Raw genomic sequence first — 22920 nt, 5'->3', positions numbered from 1 at the left:
ATGAGGATGGGATGGGAGACGGTATCAAAGTCCTTGCTGAAGTCCAGGGTTCAGATGATCCAGCCAAAGGAAGTGGAAGGAATGCGTTCTGGCATTTCTGATATGCAACCTCCTAATGCATTTTCACAATTTTTAGGGTTTTTCTGGAGGGAAGAACTTACTTGCTAGTAGGATTTGACAATGCCTTAACTATCAAAACAGCCTAAATAAAAATTTGATTGCAGCCATTTCCAATTTTACCCCGCCATTGGAGATGGACTACATTACTATCCAACTAAAAAAAATTTTAAAAAGTCCATCAGTCAGATTTCATACAGCTGTAGGTGGAGAAAAGCATTACTAGAATGTTTTTAAATTATTTTTGTCTTAGAAATACTTTATTGAACCAGATTTCAGCTATGCAAACCTAATGAGATGGAAAAGTCTCTCTGCATCACCATTCTACCCCCTTGCTCATTTGGTGGAGGTGTGGTATGAACAGTGTAGCTGGTCTCAAGGGTTCGTACACACATACTAAGCTGACTTAAAATAAGGCGACTTAACTAAACCGACTTAAGCCATGTCAGAGTATACACACAGTCCTCCTTGACACAGTGGCAGTTATCTTGTGAGCTAAGTCAACTTAACTAATGTAGCTCAAAATAATACACCTTGGAGGTGCATTATCTTGTGCTGCATTTAAGCCGACTCTACTCCACATACACATACACTCTACTCCACATACACATGTATGCTCTGACAGTTAAGTTGAACTGTCAGAAAGTTAGTACATGCATATGCACCTAAGGTTTGGACCCTTTTTAGGGCAGCATTTGCTTACTGTGGTCTGCCTCAGTGCAAACATTTGGTACTCATTTTGAAAAATTTTGGCAAAATCTTATGCAACATGTTCTTAGTGCTTGATCAGGAAGAGTGGTGCAATATGCAAAATACTAAAATAAATATGTACAAAAAACTATCTGTATTTGTGCAGGGGGCCGAGGTGTATTGCACGATTTGAATATATTGGAGATCAGAAAGATGAGCTAAGTTTTGTGGAAGGTGAAATAATAATTCTTAAAGAATATGTAAATGAAGAATGGGCCAAAGGAGAGCTGAAAGGTGCATCTGGAATCTTCCCTTTGAACTTTGTGGAAATTATTGAAGACCTGCCTGGATTAGGTACAAGTATATCAGCAGTCTGTAAGTGTAAACAGGTATACTATTTAGTAGTGCCTGCAATCGCTATGATTTCCTACATCAGACATTAAGGAGTTAGAACTTGAAAAAAGTGAGGAAAGAACTTGGAGATGAGGTGAAAAGTGAAACAGGACAAATACAAGAAGTGGAAAATTACGTTTGGTGCTTTTGAAGGTAATTGGTGCTAGGGTGGTAAAACTTCTGAAAATGCTGTTCTTCATCAGCACATCTTTTACAGACAATTTGTGCATCCATCTTGCATGCCATTCTGAATGTTCAAATGTTTCACAATTTCACCTGTTTCATATTTATTATGTAGGTGTGGGAGCACCAATGAAGAGAGAGAGTTCTGCTTCTCTTTCTCAGGTAGGCTATTATAATTGGATAGACTACGCAAAATTTGTATGAGGCTTGTTCCCTTAATGATGCACAGTGAGATTAAGCCGCATAACTCTTATTGAACATTCTGTGGGTGTTAATTGATTTTTTGGGTGCATTCTGTGGAATAATTACTTAAGAAACCTAAGTTACTATTAATCAAAATTGATGAGATTTCTTAGCAGTCAGCAAATAGTTTTTCACTTTTTCCTTCTTCTACTTAAGCAATTTCTTTTGTTCAGTCTGTTTTGATTTGTTGAGCTGCTCTGGTCTCATTTAGTCATCATTAAATTTACACTGACAAACAGGCAATTTTTCTTGCTGCTCCTATCCCCTGCTCCTGATCACATTTAAACAGGGGGAGGAATATGAGGGCATGTGCAATCTGAAAAAAGATTAACCCCACACAAATTGGGAAGGAAGTTCTGTTTCTATGATAATCACTTAGATGTTTTTCTATACTACAGCTGCAAATATTAAGTTTATTTTATAACTGTTGAAATGAGCATCAAAGTAATTGGGGGGGGGCAGGTCTGACTTCTTTGCTTAAGGGCTGTGGGCTGAATTATATCCTTCTGAAGCAGCAGTTTCTCAAGCCATGGGTCACGACCCAAAAGTGGATTGTAAGAATATATGAAAGGGTTGTGAACAAGCTTTAAAAATGAATTCTTCTTTAAAGGAGAAAAATGTAGGAAACTCTGGCTTTTCCCTTGCAGGCTGGCAGAGCTCCAACCTGCGAGGGACTGCTTCGGGCTTTCCCACACCCCTCCCCACACACAGGGGGGAGAAGGGACTGGGGCCTGGGTGTGGGGGGCAGCAGATCGGGATTGGCCACTAATGTTTATAAATAGGTCCTGGTACAAAAAAGAACCACTGCTCTAAAGTATAGCAGATGCCTACTGCTTTCATTACTAGGTCTTTAGGGACATAAAGAGAAATAGGGGCTTTTGGTATAACTAAATATTTAGGTGTTGCCAGGCAAGTGCACTACTGTGACATTCTTCATAGACTGAAAGCCTGTTCCTTTTTTGGATCTCTACTGTTCTTGTCTTTTGTAACTCGTTCCCCCCACCCTTTTTTCTCTCCCTCTTCACTGTTGCAGGCTCTTCTATCCTTTTCTCTATTTTTCCCCATGCATTAATTCACAGCTGTCCCTTCTTCCAGTTATCCCCTAAAATAATCAGTGATCAACTAGTTAGATAACTTATTCCTTAAAAAAGACTTAGTTTTTTTAGATTCTGGCTATGACATACATGCCACAGAAATGGATCCTGCAGACTGGTTGACACACCTTAGTTCAAAAAAAAAAGTAGAGATGAGGTAGGGCATGAGGTCTAATTCAGTTGAATCACTGCTTATGTGGCTTGGTGAACCATGCTATCTGTTCAGCAAAACCTCTAAAAACGGGGAGCCCTTTCAAAAGCAAACACTCAAGCTCCGTTCCAAATGTGCTTGATAAGCTTTTAAAGAAAAATGCCAGGAAAAGAAGCTTGTGTGGTTAAACTGAATCCGTGGATTCATGTTGTATTCTTTGTTCTTTACTTGCCAGGATTATTTTACACCCCACCCTGCTCCAAACAATTAACCCTAATATAGTGCATAGTAAAACAATTAAGTAAGAATGTAAACAAAAAAAAACATTGATTATAGACAATATTCACATGGGTTACTTTTCTTCTCACCCCAAGCCTGAGTTCTAAAATGAACTCCATGTTTGCTGCTACCAAGTCTCACAATTGTGTTTTCCTTGATAGAATAACAGACTATCTGGAGAGTGGTGTGAAGCACTTCATGACTTCACAGCAGAAACTGATGAGGACCTACCCTTTAAAAAGGGAGATTGTATCCGGATAATAGAGCGCCTGGATTCTCAGTGGTACAGAGGGAGACTTAATGAAAGGGAAGGGATTTTCCCAGCAGTTTTTGTTCAGAACTGTTCAGGTATGCTACTTGAATTGGAAAATTCCAGTCGTTTCATAGCTCAGTTCTGGGGCGATAGACAAGTGTGAAAAGTAGAATTGTATAGAAAGAAAAATGAGTGGAAACAATGAATAAACCTTACTCACAGAACAACAGTTATCCAGGTATAGTATTCTGCATGGTTATGTTGTGTGTTATAGTCACTCACCGTAGACCAAAATGGTCAAACCAAATCTTGAACCAGATAACTGCACAGAACAGTAATCACTGAGCTGAAGAGACACACTTAGGGAGCAGAATTTTGCTACAGTTTACTTCACAATTGAAGCTAATCTTTATCACCTGGAAAGCATTTCATGCTCAATTAATTCGTACATTGTTTAAGTGTTACCCACACAGCAAAATAATATTTGAACCTGTGAGCAAAGCCAGGTTATTTCTGGCACGAAAAGTAATAACTCTTTTTAAATTAAATTCTCTCTTACACCTGTGCTCTAGGAGCTTTCACAGGTGTAATTAAAGGCACAGAGTCAGGTCTTCAGCTGCTGTGAATCAGCATAGCTACACTGAGGACTTAGCCACCATTCAGTTCAACTTTCCCCAAATTAAGGGATATGCACAAGGTGTGTGAAGTAGGAGCCAGAAAATAATCCAGTGCACTCTCCCAAATGGTGCTGGTTTCACATGGCTAATACTAACAGAATAGTAATGCCTTTCCTTCAGAGAAGTAAAATAAATACGGTATTGCTTACATAGCTTTTAATATGTCATTTTGATATAGTCAGCTATGGACTGACTAAACGGTTTAATTTGTGTTTTATTTTAAAGGTGAGGCAAATCCCAGAAAACACTCTGGCTATTGCTGCTCACTCCATTTTTGTGTACACTGCAGTTTTGAGCTCTTCCTATCTGGAGGCTAAGTAAAGTCCAATGTCCTGTAGAACCCCACTTAGTCAAGTGTGTTTGGTAGGTGAGCAGTCTGACCGGCTCTGAACTCAGCCTTTGTTGTCACTTCCCACCTGGGACCCACCTAGTCGGTGATTGGCCACTGGTGCCCCTCCCAGGATGAGGAGGCACCAGTCACCCATGGTGTCGATCATACCAGTATGTGATAGATGCAGGGTCTAAGCTTCATGGTTAACAGCTCAAAGGTTGCAAGTTCGAAGCCGTAGCAGAAGCGCTGACAGAGTGGCCCTGTCAGATTCTGCTAATACCTCATCACACAAGGATATGAAAAAGGAAAGGAAAACAGTTAATCCCAATGTCTAGACATAGCTAGTAATTAGGTGTTTTCTGATGCTTGCAAGTTGAGAGAGAGGGAGGATGCACCCATCACTGAAAAGGGGGGCGGGGAGAGGGCTGTCCTGAGATTTATTTCAAAATGTGTATTTTAACCAAATATTTTCAGGTAACTTGTCCATTGTTCATGTTCTAGGAGGAGTAAAGTCATCACAGTCTGTAGGACGGAAGAAAGGAAAAGCCAAAGCTTTGTATGACTTTCATGGAGAAAATGAGGATGAGCTTTCCTTTAAGGTAAGCTTCCATTAGAGCTGTTTGAGTTAAAGGGTAGAAGGCCAACCTTGTTCTTGAGATTAGGTAGTGCACAGGCATGAAGTTATTAAGTTTGGTCTTGTCTACCTGAGAAACAGGACTGGAATGAGAAGGACCAGAACTAGGAAAGGCAAACCTTTTCCCCCCCAAAAAAGTTAACCATAAATCTGGGACTTGGAGTAGGAGGTAATAAGTACACACAAATGGCATAAAGCCTGTTTTTCAGGCTTCCTGTGCCATGGTAAACATTGAAGAAAGTTATCAGCAGCCTCTAGGGACTTGTGCTGTACTGCCACTATGACAATGGCAGATGAGTTGGTACAGAAACTATTAGCATGAGCCTGAACTACAGCAGGATCCTTTGGCATGGCTTGTTCTGATGGTTTGTGTCAGTTGCATGTTACAGAAGTCCCTGCTGTACCATAGGGTCTGGTCCCTTGAGTTACAATAGAGTAAGTGCCAAAATAGGATGGCAGTTCAGAGGAACTTTGGGGTAAATGCAAAAGCTAGCTACAGCACCTAAGCCAGGAAGGTTGAAGTTCAAGGGCATGCCAGATAAGTGTGCACATGCGGTATGAGATGCTGCAGACCCATCTGTAGTGCTGCAAACTGCACATGCCACACATGTAGGTGTTCACCATGCTGCTAATTTGCAGTGGCAGGTTTTTTTGACACTGGGAGATCCCTGTGTCAAAAAAACCCCACACCTGGAAAAAAGGTGGAGTTGTGCATGTGGCAGCAGCATGTGCTGCCCAAAACTGGGGCCAGCCTAGCTGGCTGGCCAGAGCCAGGCTCCACACACCAGATTACCACTGCTGGAGCCATGGGAAGCCCCCAGAACCCCTGGTAAGGCTGCTGAGGCGAACCCCGGTGCTGGCCCCAGCCTCCCCTATCCCACCCTGGGGCAACCTGCCACATACCAGAGCACGTGTTCATGAGCATTCGTGAACACGTGCTCAGGACAAGTAGCAGCAGCACAACTGTTTGCCACTGCTGCTGTTTATCTCTGGGGAAATACACATGTACACTTGTCTGGATGTGCCCCTAGAGTCCAAAATTGCAATCCAAGCAACTTCTGCTCAGCAGCTGAGTTTAGGAGATACCTGAACTCAGTAGAAGGTCCCTCCAGTTAGTAGTTCCTACATGGACTGCTCTAAGGCAGCTTACTGTTCTGTGTTCTGGTCTGTCTGGATCATCCTTCTGCAGTGCCTAACTCTGGTTTTGTATTGTACTCTGGGGACTGGCACTTTAGTCTTTATTGGGCTCTCTTGCAAACAGACTTCAAGTTCTTGGCTGGACCTGTGGACCCTGGAAGCCAATTTGTAGGACTTTCAAACTTCTAGGTCCACAGGTGGAAGGCTAAAAGCCCTGAGGTTGTCAGGTTCCTAGCACCACATGAGGGAATGTGAAGTGTAGCTGACTTCACCTTAGCCAGGGTTCTCAGAGCTTCTACAGTCTCTGCCATGGAGCAGAGCTTCAGCTAGGACTAGAATCTCCAAGCTTCAGCTTTGCTGGCAGGGAACCTGAAGTCCCAACAAGACAGTCCACAGGGTATGCTTGAAATACAGCCCTTCACAACTGAGTCTAAGGCCCTAGAGGTTATTTTGCTGAAAATGAATCAGTGGCTTCAAGACACTGACAATGTGATAAAACCGTGTTATAAAATATGCATTAAAAGAGGAGCTTCTCAGATGTCTGAGAAGGGCTATATTACAATATGACCCATTACTGTGTGACATAAATCATGAAAGAATGTCACTTATTCAAACTGGGATTTGTTCCTGAATGTACATTGATTTACTGGGATGCTTTTTGGAAAATTCCAGAATAAATTGGAATAAACATTAGCACCTCTTTCTAAAAGGTTATTCAGACACTTTATCAACCATAAATTTGACAAACTGAACTACAGTTACAAGTGTGAAAGGGAAGGGGAGGAAGGAAGATGGAAAGGTCCAGGTCTTTGACTTGTCCAGCTGTTTGACAAGTTCATCCTGTTTTCTTGTCATACTTCTCAAAACTGATGCATTCATTATGCATTCATTTTTGGTTTTGTGAGCAATTATTAAACTGATCAAATTAGGGGAGTAGAACTCACGCAACTCAGATGAGGAAATGGACAAGATGAAATACAGGTAGGTAATAATAGTATCAGCAACTAGATACTGTGGATCTTTAAAATGCAGACAGTAGACAGTTTTGGATCCCTAAGAAATTTTGACAGCACAGCATGTAGTTGTCACAGAAAAATCAAATGATGTACTGCTTCCTTGGTAATCTAGCAGCTCAGTTTGAAGGTGGAGGCAAACAGCAGTGGTCTACTTTATAGTAGAATTAGTGACCTGACCTAGGTTTTAGAGGACTTCAAAACTTAAGCTTCCAAGAACCAGTGGACATCCAAAGTAGGACTATAGTAATCTCAAAAGTACTCTTTACTGTTTCTAAAACTAACAGCTAAAGCAGAATTCATTTAAGCAGTATACTTTGTGATCTTGTGAGACTAAAGCAGAAGAGTATAAAGAGAAACAAAAATGGAATCTGTATACTGGAAGAAAGGACAAAGTTATGGGAGAATATTTTAAATAAAGGATAAGGCACAGCGAGATGAAAATGGGAACAAAGAATAGTAGATTCAGTGTTATTTTCTCCTTCAAACAGCCAACTACTTACAGACTTGTGTGCCCTACTTTATGTCATAGCATGAGAAGAATCTCAAAGAGTGCACATCAGGGCCGGACATAGGAATAGACACACCACTGGTTTGTGACCAAGATGCAAAGAAGGGATTCCACTTACTAGAGGAAAAACTTTAACAGAGAATATGTTTGAATATCCCAAGACGCCAAAAAAAAGCTGGTTGGAGTATGTGCCAATACGGGCTTTAAGCTAGATATACCTCAGGACTCCAGGCCCTCCAATTAAAGTAAGAAAATGGCAGGCAATCGAACTAGGGAAAACTGCCATATGAAAAGTGAAGTACTTGCAAGCATGAAAAAGTAAGCCAAGTCTTTTACTACATTTAACCTTAAAATAAAAGCTAGTTACAAGGGTGTACAGATTTTTCTGTTTCTATATTTATAAATCATGTTTTATTAAAAGAAAAAAGGTACTTATCAGGAACTCAAGATGCGTTGTGCATGAAGAGAGTGCTCAGTGCTTCTGCAAATAATAATTTCAATTCATGTTGTGCTCTCTCTCTGATAGGCAGGTGATGTGATAACAGAGCTGGAATCTGTAGATGAAGACTGGATGAGTGGAGAAATAAAAGGAAAACGTGGAATATTTCCCAAGATTTTTGTGCAAATTCTGTAAAATCATGAGGCTGGAACCCAGTTTTGCTTCTGTATGTAGAGGCGGCAGATGTTCATCTAGCTAGCACAAAGGCACATGATACTTCAGAGTTAACACCACTGAAGTTATCTGATTTAATGCTGCGACTGTCAAATACTGTTTTGCACTATCTTTCTAGAAAGAGAAATATACAGTGTCACATTATACATCAGAGGTTCCTGAAGGCAAAAGTATTAGGAAAAACTAAGAGTTTACCATCATGACAGTTTACTTAGTTGTACTTGGCAAATGCTCCAAAAGAATGGATAAAGCAGTTTGCCCCAGCTAGGGCAATAAAATACAGTACAGTAACTGGTAGTTGCCTGAATTGGTATTAATTTATCTTGCATATAAACTGCATAAATTAATCGTATTTTATAATCTGTATAAATTAGGCTTTTAAAGACATGTTCTTGCAGATTTAACTATTATTACATGTTCAGTATGTATAACAATCTTAATATTAAGATTTCACTGACAGCTTGAGTTCATATCCTCTGAAGCAGCAGCAGTGGAAACCACTTGTTTTTACAATTGAGAGGGTAGAAAAGATACTGTTTATTATCCCATAGCAAAGAAGTACCAAAGACTTATTTATCCTATATGCTGTCTGTAGAGAGGTTGCCTTTCTATGTATAGGATGTTCTGTTCTTAAACCCAACCCCTAAATAAGCAGGAGCAGTGAAAGATCAAGAAATTTTCAGTTATTAGTTCCTTTCTTCTTGAAACTAGGGACTTAAACATTGTTTTGAGTTTTTAGTGGGGTGGGGGGGTTAATAAAACTAGTGCAAGTCTATCATTTTATTCACAGAAAGTGAGAGATTGTTCTTTCGTACTCACTCCCAGTTCTTTCATGTATTGTTCACTTTGTCCAATTTATGCTCCATTTTCAGCTTCTCAAGTAGAAATACAAACATGATGCCAACTGTATTTCAGCTGAACATTCAAACTCTGCACTGCTTGAAATTGGCAAATAAATCCACCCTTTCCTACTGAACCACCAAAACAGATCTGAGCTAAATTGCAAGAAAGCTGAAAAACATCGAGCTGCCATTCTTCTTTTCTTACTTGTACATGCTTCATTTCAGTAGGAGTACTACACAGCCCTTTAATTGAGGGAGAATAACTTATTGATATAACCACTACAAATCATCTAAGTAAGGTATAAGGTATAGTATATTGTACATCTCCATTATAAATGATCTGTCAAGACTTACAGAAAGTAGAAGATACCAAGAGAAATTAACCCAACAGGCTGAAGATAGCTTACTAACAGGAAGAGAGCTAATTGTAGCAGTCGAATTACATTAACTAAAATCAGGCAGGATTACACATAGGCACAGGCAACTTTTCAAAGAACCTTCTAGAGATGTAAACTCTTTCCAGAACATTTCACTTTGGTTAGTTCTGGGTTAATAGAAAACAAGTCTTCAAGCAAATTGTTTTACATGCTTCCTGTTTTGAACTGTTGTTTACTGTAAGAAAAAAATCATTAAATCTTAATTATGCTGCAGTCTAATCTGTACCATGTTCAGTGGCACCCTGGTTCCACAAGAGGAATTATCCCTCCTTTGTACAATATAAAGAATAAGGAAACAAGGCAAATTGAGTTAGCCCATCAAAGCATACAAATTAATAGGTCACACCTCTAATTAGGTTACAAATAAAGAAAATAATCTTTTCAGTATGTTTTGAAGTCTGAATTATCACCCTGATGACACGCTCACTTCTCAAGTTGCTTTGGCATAGCCATAAAGGAGTGCTGAGATACTATAACAATGGACATGATCTGCAAATCACAGTTCAATCTAATAGAATGAAGCACTGAAAATACTTGCCTGTAAGATCTCTAGGTGTTTTGTGAAAAAAGAACTATACAACACTGACCAGCATTGCCCATCTTATAAATTCAAGAAGTTGAATTCACAGTGGATCAGTAGATGAGCTGAGAGTTGAGTCTAGATCTTTTGTCTTTGTCCTCTGCTTATAAGTAGATTATGTTAAAATGAAACAGGCATTTAACAACCCAAGGTCAGTCATAAGTCATCTCAAAGAGAGACAGAAGTGAACAACACTTATAAGTTGAGGAACCAGTACACCTATAACCCAACTCAGAACTCTTTATTGTATTAATTGCATATGTAACTGCCATCTTTATGTACACTTACGTAGATGTAAAAATGAACATTTTCATGCCCAGTTGTGGTTATTTGTACCTAAGCCTTGAATGGGATGTCTTAAGTTAAATTTGCCAAGAGCATATTGTGGAGTGAATCAGGCAGTCCCCTTGAAAGGAGAGGACATGGTTTTAAATCTGACAGCACAGAATTAAAATGTAATTCCTTTTAAAAATTAGTGACCATTATATTCAACTGGAACACATTCTTTCCTTAAAGGGTCATCTTGTCTTCTTGTGGGGTGGGGTGGAAGCAATGACAAAAATTTGTCTTTGTTATAGTGCAGCTCCTGCATCAAAGGTTTAAATAAAATGAATACCTTTCACTGTGGCTTTTTGTGCCAACTGCAATTAAGAAGCCTCCTATAGAAGTGGCAAATTATAGAAATTAACTTGGTACAAAGATACAATTTAATTCTTCCAAAACGGTGGCTGAATCATTGTGGAGGCAGATGGATGTCAAGTGTGCAATGTTTACTTATTTATTGACTGCCGCTTTTCTAAAGTTTTGATACAAAGATTTTAAGCAAATGTTGACTTTATAATTACACATAAAAGGAGGACAAGGGAGGTGTTTTTCCTATTTTGGCTTTGTTGTTAATAATTAATAGGTTTTTTCCTACCATTTTCTAATTAGATTTAAATATAACATCTCTTACATGTCATATGTACATCTAGGCAAGGCTGATAGTTTATTTTGTAACTTTGCATAGAAAATGTGGAAATTTATAGCAAGCTTCATATAACACCTTGAATATCTAAGTTGTGAAAAGATGACAAAAATTGCTGGAAGCTGCAAATTCAGAACAACAGCACCATCTAAGGGCTCTTTACATTATTGTAGATTGGTCTTAAAACTTGAAGAAATTCCTTTATCTTTGCTGTTTAAATTAAATTAATATATACTGATTTGTTTTGCAAAAAACATTCTACTTTACATTGTTAGACTTAACCTCTGTGACCACAGAACTTTGTACAGAGAATAATCTGAAATGCCTATTAAATGCAAGATATGATTCAGTGGAATATTTGAGGAAGTTCCTGAACAAATCCCAGATACATTAAGAGATTATACTGTCTTGAAAGTGAAATAGGGACTGAGTCCTTAAATATACTACAGTGGCTTTCATAATCTCTAGGTTTTTAGCATTTTTGTTAAACTGCCAACTTTGAAAATGAATATCTTCATAAACAGAAGAGCTTTTTCCATCAAATTTTATATACAATGAGTAGAGTACAAAATAAGCCTTTTTAAATTCTCTAAATCCATGAAATGTCTTCAGCAGTATGGTACCAGTATGAATTTGTATTTAAACCAATAAATGTTTATATTTGTGTCTGGGTTGTGATTGCTTGTGTTTACATTTATAACGTAGCAATTATGATTAAATGAGAGGATTGGTTAAACATCCTTAAACACACAGAACCAAATTAATTTAAGTTTGTAATAAAAACTATTGTTTTGTCCAATTCTAGACCTCATCTACACCAGTTTTTTATCAGCATCATTTCAGTTAGTGAGATTTTCCTCTTTACGGAAACAAAGATGCCACTATCAAGATGCCTTATAGCAGGACCAAAGGAAATTACATTACTAATAGTTGTTTTATATTACTATAATTGCAGCCACTGCAGGGGGCTACATGCTAATATACTTAATGAAGTATGCACATGTAACTGTGCTTAGTGTCTGTACAGCACGTGGGCTGAAAAAGAAACAGAGTACAAATATGACTAAAAACTGGTCATCCTAGCTTTCTTGTTCTTGATGGTTTAATGCACATTTAATTACCTCAGACCCTTTCAAACAAGGAGGAATGGGAGTACCTCTCCTGAAAACACCCTGCTGATGGTTATGGCACTCTCCTAGAAGCAAGTTTAGATCTTACACGAAGACTGAATGTAACATGGTCTTCAGTCTGAAGGACTGCTGCAGATGCTGAACTGTTGGCCAAAATGGTGATTAACATCTTACTCGTTTTGAAATACTGACACCTAAACCTAGGAGATTCTTAGCTACAAAGACTCAGTGGAGAAGCACCTCTGTGCAGCTCTGACCAAGGTGACCGACTCCTAGAAAAGGGCAGGATTGACAACCCTGTCTTCTGTTTATGATGAGCTGCCATTTGTAGCCTCTCAGCAGGCTGGTTTATGGATCTCTCAGGTGCCCAATGCAGATCTCAAAAGGGTCATGAGCACTTGTGGCCTTAACAATTGAGTTGAATCAATCCAGGAACTGCTGCAATTACCTACCTGCTCAGACTGCTGGTTGCCCCTGGTTTACACAATACATGAAGCAAGTTTTACAATGCTATGTGTGTCCATTGGCAGGAAGCGTTTAGTTTAGACTCACCTGCCCTCCTTCCTAGCCATTTGAAAATGCATTAGGATTACAAAATCAACCAGCAGAATTCACTCAAATCATTTATTCCCCTTGTTGAGTGGTTTCTCAATGGAAGCTTTCTGTGCATAGGAGAGCGCCGAACAATATGGTTGAGCAAAGATAAGTTGGTTATTTCCTTTCAGGCCTGTTTTGCTCCATTCCCATTTTAAAACATATGGTCTACACATGCCTTCAGGTAGTAGTTTGTTTTAACTGAGATCTCTGTTGAGATTATCCTAGTTTCAAACACCCAAGATTTATTTTGCAGGGTATAGTTGGTATAGTAATTTGATCCTCTTTTTGTATGTTTAAATTATGATAGTAATTGTATACTCCAGCAGTCCAGAGCCAGCAAACCCTCTTCCAAAATAAAGCGTAACTGGGGAATTAGATATTAAGCAACACTGGCTCCAACTGCTGTTTCCCTTCCTGATTGTGTTTGAAAGACAGAAGCACAAACTCCGAGCTGTTCATTCAAAGATTTGTAAACACCTCTTCATGAGAAGAGCTGGGGAATCTGATTGGGCAATTGACCTGTAGATCTCACAAGACATTAATTTGGCCTGATGGTTGTCTAGATTTTGATAAGGTAAAAAACAAGGGACAAAAATACTTTTACCTCCCCTACTTTTTCACCTGGGACACACAGCAGGGCACCTTTGTTTTTTTATTGTGGACTGTGCTGTGAAAGGTATTGAAATCGCAGGTATCCTCATTGCAAGCCATTAGGACTTTTTGGGTAAATGATTCCAGGGGACTGGACTTAAAGGGTCCTAGATGTGCCTTTCAGGCCTATGCTGCAAAAATCCTGTTAGGCATACCTGAAAACAATGATAACACCTCAACTGATAGATGTTTTCACTAGCCCACTATTTTTTTTTTTTTTAAAGTAAAGATGCAGGTTCATCCTGGCTTCATTTTGAACACAAAAATCCATTTTTATATTTGACACAATATACTGGGGAGTTAACACTAATCCCTCAAAAAATCCTGCATAGCTTGAGGAAAATCAAGAAAAGCAAGTTCAACACAGCCATAAGTATGGAGCTTTTATAAGTATAGAGAAGCACAGGAGCTACACAGATGCCAGGGAGACGGGTCAAATCAATGCAATTGCTCTTCTGGTTAAGTGCATTTTTTTCCCCCTTCACATGTCAGCACCCCAAATTTTGAAGCAACTTCAATTTTCTATGCTCTCATATAAAACAAAAAAGACTGCTGTTCTACCTGTCATACATCAGGCTATCACCAGTGGATAGCCTCAAATCTGTAGAGGGTAGCATATTCATTCAGCTTCCTTCCTCTTTGAAACAAAATAATCCTTAGGCAACAAATACCACTTTGATAAATAATGAAGAATAAGAGAAATTCAGGCACAAGTATAATAAAAGTCAACAGCCAAAGCCACCCCAGTACGACTGGTTTTGGAGTAGGCTGTTTCAGTAGCATTGTATTCTTAATATGCTGTATGTACCAGCAATGCAACAATGGTAACTGTGAGTTTGTTTTTTTGGCTTTGTTAAAAGTTCACCTTAGAATGTAAGAGATACTGGAACAAATAATTTTAGTTCAGCTTATTTGTGGAAGCTGATCCGATTATATTATAGAACAGCATACATGCTTAACTTCAACAGCATTAGGATGTTTGGACTCTATTCTTCCAGACAGAAGGAAGTTATTACCAAGCAGTGCTGTACCCCTCTCATTCTTTTGTCCCCCAAGAATCTAATTAGCATTGTTCCAAGCTCTGAACGACTAGAGTGTTACACATACCTCCCATTAGAAGTGCCAAATGGGAGCAGAAAAATAAAAAGCTGTTTCATTTCTGGAGTTCGGACAAGTTGGCTATTTTTGTTAAATCTTTAAGGCAGTGGTTTTCAACCTTTTTTCATTTGCGTATCCCTTTGAATCGTTAGTGTGGGCATTCACATTCCTTTGAACTATACTAGTAATTTTTTGCGGACCCCTTAGATAATCTTGTGGACAAAACTTTGCTTCCACAGTAAAATAATTGGCATTAAAACCTCATTTCATCTATAGGCAGACACCAAAATTGCCTTGGGGAAAAGGCTGCTATCGAGTCAAAGGTTACAAATAGTAAGTTGAAGCATACATGTGTAAGTCTTGGGCCTGGTTAAGACAGGGATGAATTTCAGAAGTATATCAAGCAGTTGTCTGCTCCAGACCAGCCCACTTCTACCAAGAAAGCTACAATTATGAAGCACAGGTCACATTCAGTCATTACCATGACAAAAATACCACTACTCACGATGAAGAATACCCCACAGCCTGTATAAGCAGTTTCTAGTATTACCACACACAGATGCACTACTTCTGTACATTAATTTTTATTTTTTGGATCCAACTTTGATTTTTAGACAGACTCTTGCACAGGGGGCTCATATCCGTCGGCTCGCTCTACTTTGGTGCCTGCCTCATCCCCAGCAGGCTTTCCAGCACCACCGCCTTCACCATGTAGTTCCATCAGCTTGCCCACTTAAAAAAAAAGAAGTAGTAATATTGCAATTAAGTATTAAGCAACATATATATTTAATAAAATTACAAGTGTTATGCTCAAGTTGCTGACTTAATTCCATGTTATCTACAGAACACTGAACTAATTAAAACACCAGAATGTTAATGTACACCTAGCCTAAACACCTGTTGTAATGGCTTCCCATGGCCTTAAGCAGATATATTTGAAATACACCCTTTTAGTGAAGTACAAAGGGACCATAGAGGCATTCAAGCAGGTTTTTGCATTAAAACATGGTAGTTCCATGAAGGGTTAACTCTTTAAATGATTCTTACTGCCCTAGGGAGGCGGAGCTGGGCTCACATCACTATAGAATTGCACTGCTTCCTGTTTCCTTGTCGGCAAGAGGAAGTCCTTTCTGCCCAAGTAACACAGGATTTCCAAGGTGGATTCCTGCTCCTGCCATGCCAAAAATACCTGTTCCTACAATATTAACATCTCTGCCATTACCTAACAAGCCAAGCTGGAGAAAGGCACCAAGCAGCAGGGGGCTTTTCTTTCCTGTGCAGTTTTGAACTTGGAACCTCTGAGGGGCAGATGTGATCAATGACAGATGATCTATGTGGGCACTTGCCCGCACAGTAAGCTGAAGGAGCTCAGGAGCAGCAGTGGCAGACTCCAACCATGCTGGGAGGAGTACAGCATGCGCCAGACCTGCCAACACTGGACTTAACATATTAGATCTTTTCTGCATTTGTTTCCCTGAACTCCTGTTTTTCCACAACTTCACTAACCAGTGCTCTTAGTTTATCAAAATCTGTCCTTTTCTTAACTACAGACCTATTCTGTTTGTCCCTCCACTTATTTAAAGGATAAGATTCACTTCATTAAAATTATTTCCTATGGGGTCTGGAATTTGGATCAGAAGCCACAGGTAGCAGAGGTCCACTGGCTGAAGTGAAACCTTTTTGGCCATGGAAATGGAAGAGGTGCACTCACAACACACCTTGGGGGTGGCAGACAAAATGACCCAGGAGGTGTAGTTCCACAGGCAGCCATCATAAGCCCTTTCCTCCGCATTCAGCTGTCCTTGGAGAACCTCCACAGGCTTGAGGGGAAGCATGCTGGGAATCACTGCATACCACCCTCCTTGGCTGCAAAGCGCTAGCAGTACAGGCCCTTGCCATGCTATGCAGCACTCCAGACAGCAAGATGCTTGAATGCCTATATGCTTACCCCTTACCACACTTCTGAGAAATTTGTAGCATGGCAAATAAACATCCTCCATATCCCAAATGTATTCACACAAAGGAGCTGCACTGGTTTTGTGAACTTAGACAAGGCCATAGAAACAAACTACAGAGAACCATTTAGTGCAATTTCATTTTTCTAATGGGTTCAAATAAGCTGAGCCTAGTTGCAAAACCCAGCTACTTGCATTGCTCTCATTGCACGAACACAACCAATAGCCTGTACTATATGGGAATGTCAGAAAATGGGAAAGTATTATCATTTGGTATCATCTGGGACCGAAACACGTTGTCATCATTCATTCCCGAGATAAAACATTCAGTGTTTCTAGTTGTGTGAAAGTAAGAACTCTAACTATAGCAAAATAATTTATCATTTATCTGACTTCATAGTTTGGACACTTCAGCAAAGCTAAAGGAAAAGCTGTTTATTACTCTTAAGTAATTAAATATACAATGAAGCTTCTGCGGACTTCCCCCCATTCAAAGAACACCAAATCTGGCATCTGTTAACACTACTTTGGGGTGTCCTACTCATCAGAACTTAATACATAGAGGTATTATAACTTACACTCAAACTTGGGCTTCTTCAGCATCTTGACTTTGCGGACATACACATCATGAAGGGGGTAAATGGACTGACAAGCCTTTTCTATATCTTTGCCAATGCTGTCTGGGATCCTGAAAAAGTTAAGTATTTCAGTATTTGAGTTTCAAACTATTACGCACTGTGTGTTAACAATATATGGTGTTACACCTAAAACAGAAATTAATTAAGACTAGTATTCAGCACACCAAAGCTCACTATCATCTTCATGATTCTATATTACATTACAATCTACGTAGTTATTCATGGGCAGGATCTACATCTTTTCTGTCAAATGGTTTAATAAGTAATACTATACAACCTACTCACCTTTAAAAAAGTTTCCAAAAAATATTTAGGAGTGCATTTACACACCTACTGCTAATTCTGGCAAAATTGCTGGCATCTTCATATTTTGAAATTTTTCCAAGTCTGCCAAAAGATTTCTGTGTGGTAGTTTCTTAAATTCTGACTTTAGATTTATACCCAACAGTGAATTTAACTTGTACTGCAGACAGTACATGCATGAGTAAATAGGGATGAGCACATGAGAAATGGTAATTAAGCTTTCTTGTGTAGGAAGAGTAAAGGGTGGGGTTGGAGGGGAAGAAAAGAATGAGACATTCTTTAATTCGCAATGAAATATCAAGCAAAGTAAGTTGTTGAATCCACCGCCATCCTTCATTAAGTCATTTTACAGGGCAATAAATAACTGATTTAGTCACTTAGTTATTATTTCCAAAATCTCAAGCAATCATTTTTTCACCCTACTTGTCCACACAAATGCTTATAATAATCTTATAGGATTAGCACTTTTTAAAGTGTGAACCTCCTTCCTTTGAGACAGTGCAAGTAACTTATGCAAACCCAATAAAAAGTACAGATTTGCAATTACTTCTCCCAGTTAAAAATTAAAAATGAAAAAGCAAGACATACAGCTTGTTGACAACTTCTTTCAGGTCATTAGTTTGCACCTCTCGAGTCATAATTTCCATCATCTTCTTGCGGATTTGGCGGACCTGCTGGTGCTGGGCATATGAGGTTTTACGGATCTGGTTGTTACGCTTCTTGGTAAAACCAACACAGAAAAGGCGCAGTAGGTAGCCATCGGTAGTTTTGACGTCAACATGGGCTTCAATCATTGTCTAAAGAAAGTTAAATGTGTTAATTCAACCTTTTGGTTAGCACCAAAGTAGCAGCCACAGGTTCTCAGAACCTCCAGTGCAACATTCCTTAAAATCGGCGATTCTCAACTACGGCAAGATCCCCTCATGGGTGCCATGGTTTGGGCAGCAGCGGACAGCTAAGAGTGCCCTAATGTCCTGTGCCTGCTGCACAGCTTTCCTCACCTTCTCCTCCTGGAAACAGGCACATAGAACACTTCAGCATCTCCCAGAAACAGATGTACAGGTTGGGTTGAACAGGAAAAGGCTGCAGCACAAACCAGTGCTCCAAAAAGGACTTTGACAGAATCCTACTGAAACAGCAGCCCATGCATGCTCCAGCCCTTTCAGTCTGGATGCACACAAGGCACAGGACCACTTTTATCTGGCAGCAGTGGCAGCTCTTGGGCGAGAACCGCTGTGATAAGTTGAGCCAGCACAACTATGGTTCTTAACTCAGGATACTGCCACATTCATAGAAGTTGGTAAAAGGTGCCCTGACTTGATAAGGGTTGAAAGCTACTGCCTTAAACTAATACTCAAGATCTATTAATCACCTGCCCCACAAATTTTTAAGTTTTACAATAACAAGCTCCAAAGTGATTAGAAATTTTACTCAAGTTTAATTAGAAACACATTATTGTCACTTGCATTTCTTAACAGAAAAGAGCATTTGGAATGGTGTAAAGGCTATTAAAGTACAAAATAAGGCTGTAAAGGCTATTATTCTAGTATGATTTTTAGAAGCAATTTGTTACTCTAATTGTACCATTGCAACTTCAGATACATCAGTGTTACTAACCTGCCACTTCTTGACCATGGAGCACATTTTGTCACGTGTTAAGTCCATTCCATGGAAGTTGGTCAGACAGTTTTTGCCCTGGACATCTTCAGTGATCAGCTTGAATTTACGGAAGGCAACTTCATCATTCTGCAGATCAGCAAGACTCACTTCAAATACACGCCCCTTAAGTCCATCAGAGGCAATTTCTATATACATATGAAATAACATCTTTTAAGATTAAAAAGGAACAATAAAAAACCAGTTTTGAACCTTCATTTGACAGGCCTCCATCAGTAACTGCATTACATTATATCAGCCTTTCTACAAGTTGCTTTTACACGGTCTGGTGAAGAGACAAGAGAAAAAGACAACTAAGACCTGAAATTAAAAAGCCCATGTTTAAAAAAAACAAAAACTCTTGTATACTTACACCTTTGTGCGCAACATTGTTCCTTGATGGGGAATCCTCTCCTTCTAACTTTCAGTTTCCTTGGGAACTAGTTCATTACTTCGTTTTCACATTCGTGAGACATTTGAGCAAGAACTATGTGCTCCTTAAATGCTATTACTAACTATACTTGTGATCAATAAATAATAGATACTCCTCCTTCATATTCCAACACTGCAGCATTGGCAGGATTCTCACTCCCCCAAGTATTAGCCAACCTACACTTAATCCATCCTAATGTTGTGTGACTGCTCTCCCAATTTCATTGTTCATATCTGGCAGAGATGACCTTAATAGAATACAGTAATCTAGGTATGGCATCAATTTACAGGGAGAACTATTCAGCACTATCCAGGATGCCTCAAGATGCTCTTGCCCAGAAGGCAGTTGTTGCTCCCACATTCCAGTGAAAAAACTTGTAGGTAACTGGCTAGCCAGGACCACAAGGTGTTTTGCAGTTCCTGTGTGTCCCCTCCCCCAAAATACTAGTATTATTTTTCCTCAAATCCATACATGTAATTTGCCACCCAAAATGCTAACCTTTAACAGGTACTCCTCATGATTTACTTCATCAGTCATAGGTGATCAGATACCCAACTCAACTAGGGCAACTTAATCTGAAGAGGTCCCTCTAATCAAATGGAGAAAACCATAAAAACACCCAAAAAACAGCCAACATGCTTCCATACAACTTGACTAGTTTTTGTCAACCAGGACCAAACAGTTAACTTTGCACGTCAAGAGATGAGGAGCCCTTCCAAACTTTATTTAGAAGGGTTTGGTTTTTTTTAACTGATTCCTTCTTAATGGGACAGTGCTTAAGCCTGGCCTTCAGCAGACAATCAAATCAGAAACTCCAAAAATTAACAAACAAGTAAGTTTTAAAAAATCTCCACCCAAATCCTAAAGTTACCCGATACTTGTAACCTTAGGATTACAAGTTCAGCCTTCACAAGGGAAGGCTGAGGGTGGACCTTGTGATAGTCTATAAACTCACTGGGGGGGGACCAGAAGGGTTTGGGAGAGACCTTGTCTCCCCTAGCGCCCCCTGGCATAACAAGGAATAATGGACACAAATTACTGGAAAGCAGGCTTAGATGAGACATCTATAAGAACTACTTCACAGGGCAGCTAGGAGCTAGAACCAACTTCCAAGGGAAGTGGTGTTGGCTCCTACCCTGGGGGTCTTTAAGAGAAGGCTTGATGCCTACCTAGCTGGGATCATTTGAGCTCAGTTTTTTCTCCTGCCCTGGCAGGAGGTAGGACTTGAAGATCTATAAGGCCCCTTCCGACCCAACTTCTATGATTCTTGTGCTGCGTTCCATTATCTGCACTAGCACACTTTAACAACACGAAGCACTCACTGGTTCCTTGGGTCCTGGTGACGAGTGTCTTCCCAATGTTTCGGATATTAAACATTGCTGGTGCTTTGACATCGTACCAATCCTTCTTTGAGAAGGGATCGACCCTTAATTTTCAAACAAACAAAAAAAACAAGCAGATTCCCACTTATTTTTCAGATATAAAAATAGACAGAAAGCCATACCCTCCCACTTAACACGTACAGCCTAAGCATTTGGTGACCACATTTCTTTATCACAGCTGCTAAACCTTACAGTGCCACATTAGTAAGGCAGGCTCAGGACCCCTCCAGTCACAGATGCATTCAAGCAGTGATGCCCGACCTTTTTTTTAAGCAATGGGTCAGATGAGTGTCAGGCTGGTCTATGGGCCAGATCTGGTCCACGGGCCTGAACCAGTCACATAAACAGGAATTTGGCTCCAGGGAGTCATGGCTACATTAACTGCCACCACTCCGTGGCCACCAAGTCTCCAAATCTGTAGGGAGACCCCCAGGCCGGATAACATGGCTCTACAGGCTGGTCTCCAGCCCGCGGGCAGAGCACCCCTGCCTTAAAGCAACAAACACTTGCAAGGCCCACTCTCTCACAGGCTGACAAGGAGAGAAAAAAATAAGAGCCAGGCTCGCAGCTGTTCTGGAAAGGGGGAACCAACGCGAGGTGCCACTCGGCAGCTTGCGATCTCACTCCTAGAGCGATACACCAAGGCCCTTGTCCAGCCAGCCTGGAACGCACACGCCCTGCGAGGGCTCTGCACTGACCGGGCCGGGACCCTGCCACGTGCGGGGCCAGCGCCCTCCTGCAGCGCGCACGCGCCGCCGGCCGACCGCCCCAGCCTCGCTCTCGTCCCGGCCACGGCCGCCTCCCCCCGGGCGCCCCCGCAATCCGCCCGGCATCGCGGCCATCCTGCCGGCGCGGCGCCCGGCTCCTGGCCCACCGGGCTGCCCGCAGCCCGCCGCGCGCCGCTTACACTTTCTTCTTGGCGCCTTTCTTGCCGCCCTTGGTAAGCCGCTTGTTCTTGCCAACCGCCATGGTGCCGCCCCGGAGCCAAAGAGACCGAGCGCTGTTAGTCTCGCGAGATTATACGAGAGTCTGACTCGCGTGAGAATTCCGCCTGCCGAGTTCTCGCGGTATCTCGAAGCCTTTCCCGCCCCGGCTGCTAAGCTTTCGGCTCGTCCTTCCCTCCAGTGTCCTCTGGTGTCTGGAGGGCGATCGGCTTCCGGGGCTGAAACCAAGTGAGGCTTCCAGGATTGAACCATGTCCGGGGGGTGTTGCGAGCAGGTTTCACAGTACAGTGGAGGAGGCAGTAAGCCTTTGGCTTCCCCTCCCCCATCACAGCTGGCATCTTAGGGCTCTGGCGGCAACTGTAGGGTGTTAGAAACCGTGTCCTCCCCTCTCCTTTGAGCTGCCTCTTCTCTCCTTCCCGGATTGAGAGCAAAAACAACAACATAATTGCTATTGTAATAACAATAGTGATACGATTGCAATTGTAATGATAAGAAAAAAATACTATTATAGGGGTCGCAGTTGTAATAGCCAACGTTGCACTTGTAATATGGTAAAAGATAATATAATAGTGGCTGCAATTGTGAGAGTGATCATTGCAACTGCAATGATCTTAAGTAATAATGAAGTGCATGCAATTTTAAAAGTGATTGCAGTTGTAATACTAATGTAACAGCGGTTGTAACTAATAATAATCATTGCAATTGTAATAATGAGGGTTGCAATTGTAATAATCCTCAGTAAAGTAGTGGTTGCAACTGTTATAGTCATCACTACAATTTTAATAATATTAATTATTACAATTATCCTTGTAAGGTTAATTGTGTTTGTTATGCTTATTAATTCAGGGATCCTGGTTTTCTCTGATTTAAAAAAAAGCTCCACTTTTCAGTTAAAAAAAAATAACCCCAAATCCATATTTTTCCCATG

The 22920-nt window shown here is 40.5% G+C and overlaps 2 protein-coding genes and 1 non-coding gene across 9 annotated transcripts in view; 1 reads left to right on the top strand and 2 right to left on the bottom strand.

The window, feature by feature from the left end:
* Positions 1-11873, top strand: part of SH3D19 (SH3 domain containing 19) — a 140789-nt gene extending 128916 nt beyond the window's left edge. For 4 of the 7 annotated variants that reach the window (XM_090036380.1, XM_090036379.1, XM_090036383.1 and 1 more), the window contains 6 exons: positions 974-1161; positions 1499-1545; positions 3312-3498; positions 4913-5010; positions 7728-8024; positions 9252-11873. In XM_090036380.1, the coding sequence (XP_089892506.1) occupies positions 974-1161; positions 1499-1545; positions 3312-3498; positions 4913-5010; positions 7728-7841 (634 nt within the window). In that variant the 3' untranslated portion in view covers positions 7842-8024; positions 9252-11873. Of the gene's footprint in view, positions 1-973; positions 1162-1498; positions 1546-3311; positions 3499-4912; positions 5011-7727; positions 8025-8232 lie in introns of all 7 variants that reach the window. The other 3 variants (XM_090036385.1, XM_090036381.1, XM_090036382.1) reach the window with 2 other exon arrangements.
* A 3376-nt stretch (positions 11874-15249) lies between these two features.
* On the bottom strand, positions 15250-22114 carry RPS3A (ribosomal protein S3A). Its single transcript, XM_090036386.1, has 6 exons — positions 21956-22114; positions 20989-21092; positions 19195-19382; positions 18166-18374; positions 17215-17324; positions 15250-15413 (listed from the first exon to the last, which is right to left on the bottom strand). Exons 1-6 carry the CDS (start codon positions 22015-22017, stop codon positions 15292-15294), a joined length of 795 nt encoding a protein of 264 aa, XP_089892512.1. The 5' UTR covers positions 22018-22114; the 3' UTR covers positions 15250-15291.
* On the bottom strand, positions 16878-16947 carry LOC149870516 (small nucleolar RNA SNORD73). The gene has a single exon (XR_016440891.1). It is a non-coding gene; the product is annotated as a small nucleolar RNA SNORD73 (small nucleolar RNA).
* Positions 22115-22920: the final 806 nt, after the last annotated feature.

The sequence above is a fragment of the Crocodylus siamensis genome, chromosome 2 (assembly GCF_052110815.1).
Source record: "Crocodylus siamensis isolate JL-2025a chromosome 2, ASM5211081v1, whole genome shotgun sequence".
NCBI classification, from domain to species: domain Eukaryota; kingdom Metazoa; phylum Chordata; order Crocodylia; family Crocodylidae; genus Crocodylus; species Crocodylus siamensis.
The sequence above is the reverse complement of the archived record's forward strand: the minus strand, read 5'-3'. Positions and strand labels throughout refer to the sequence as shown.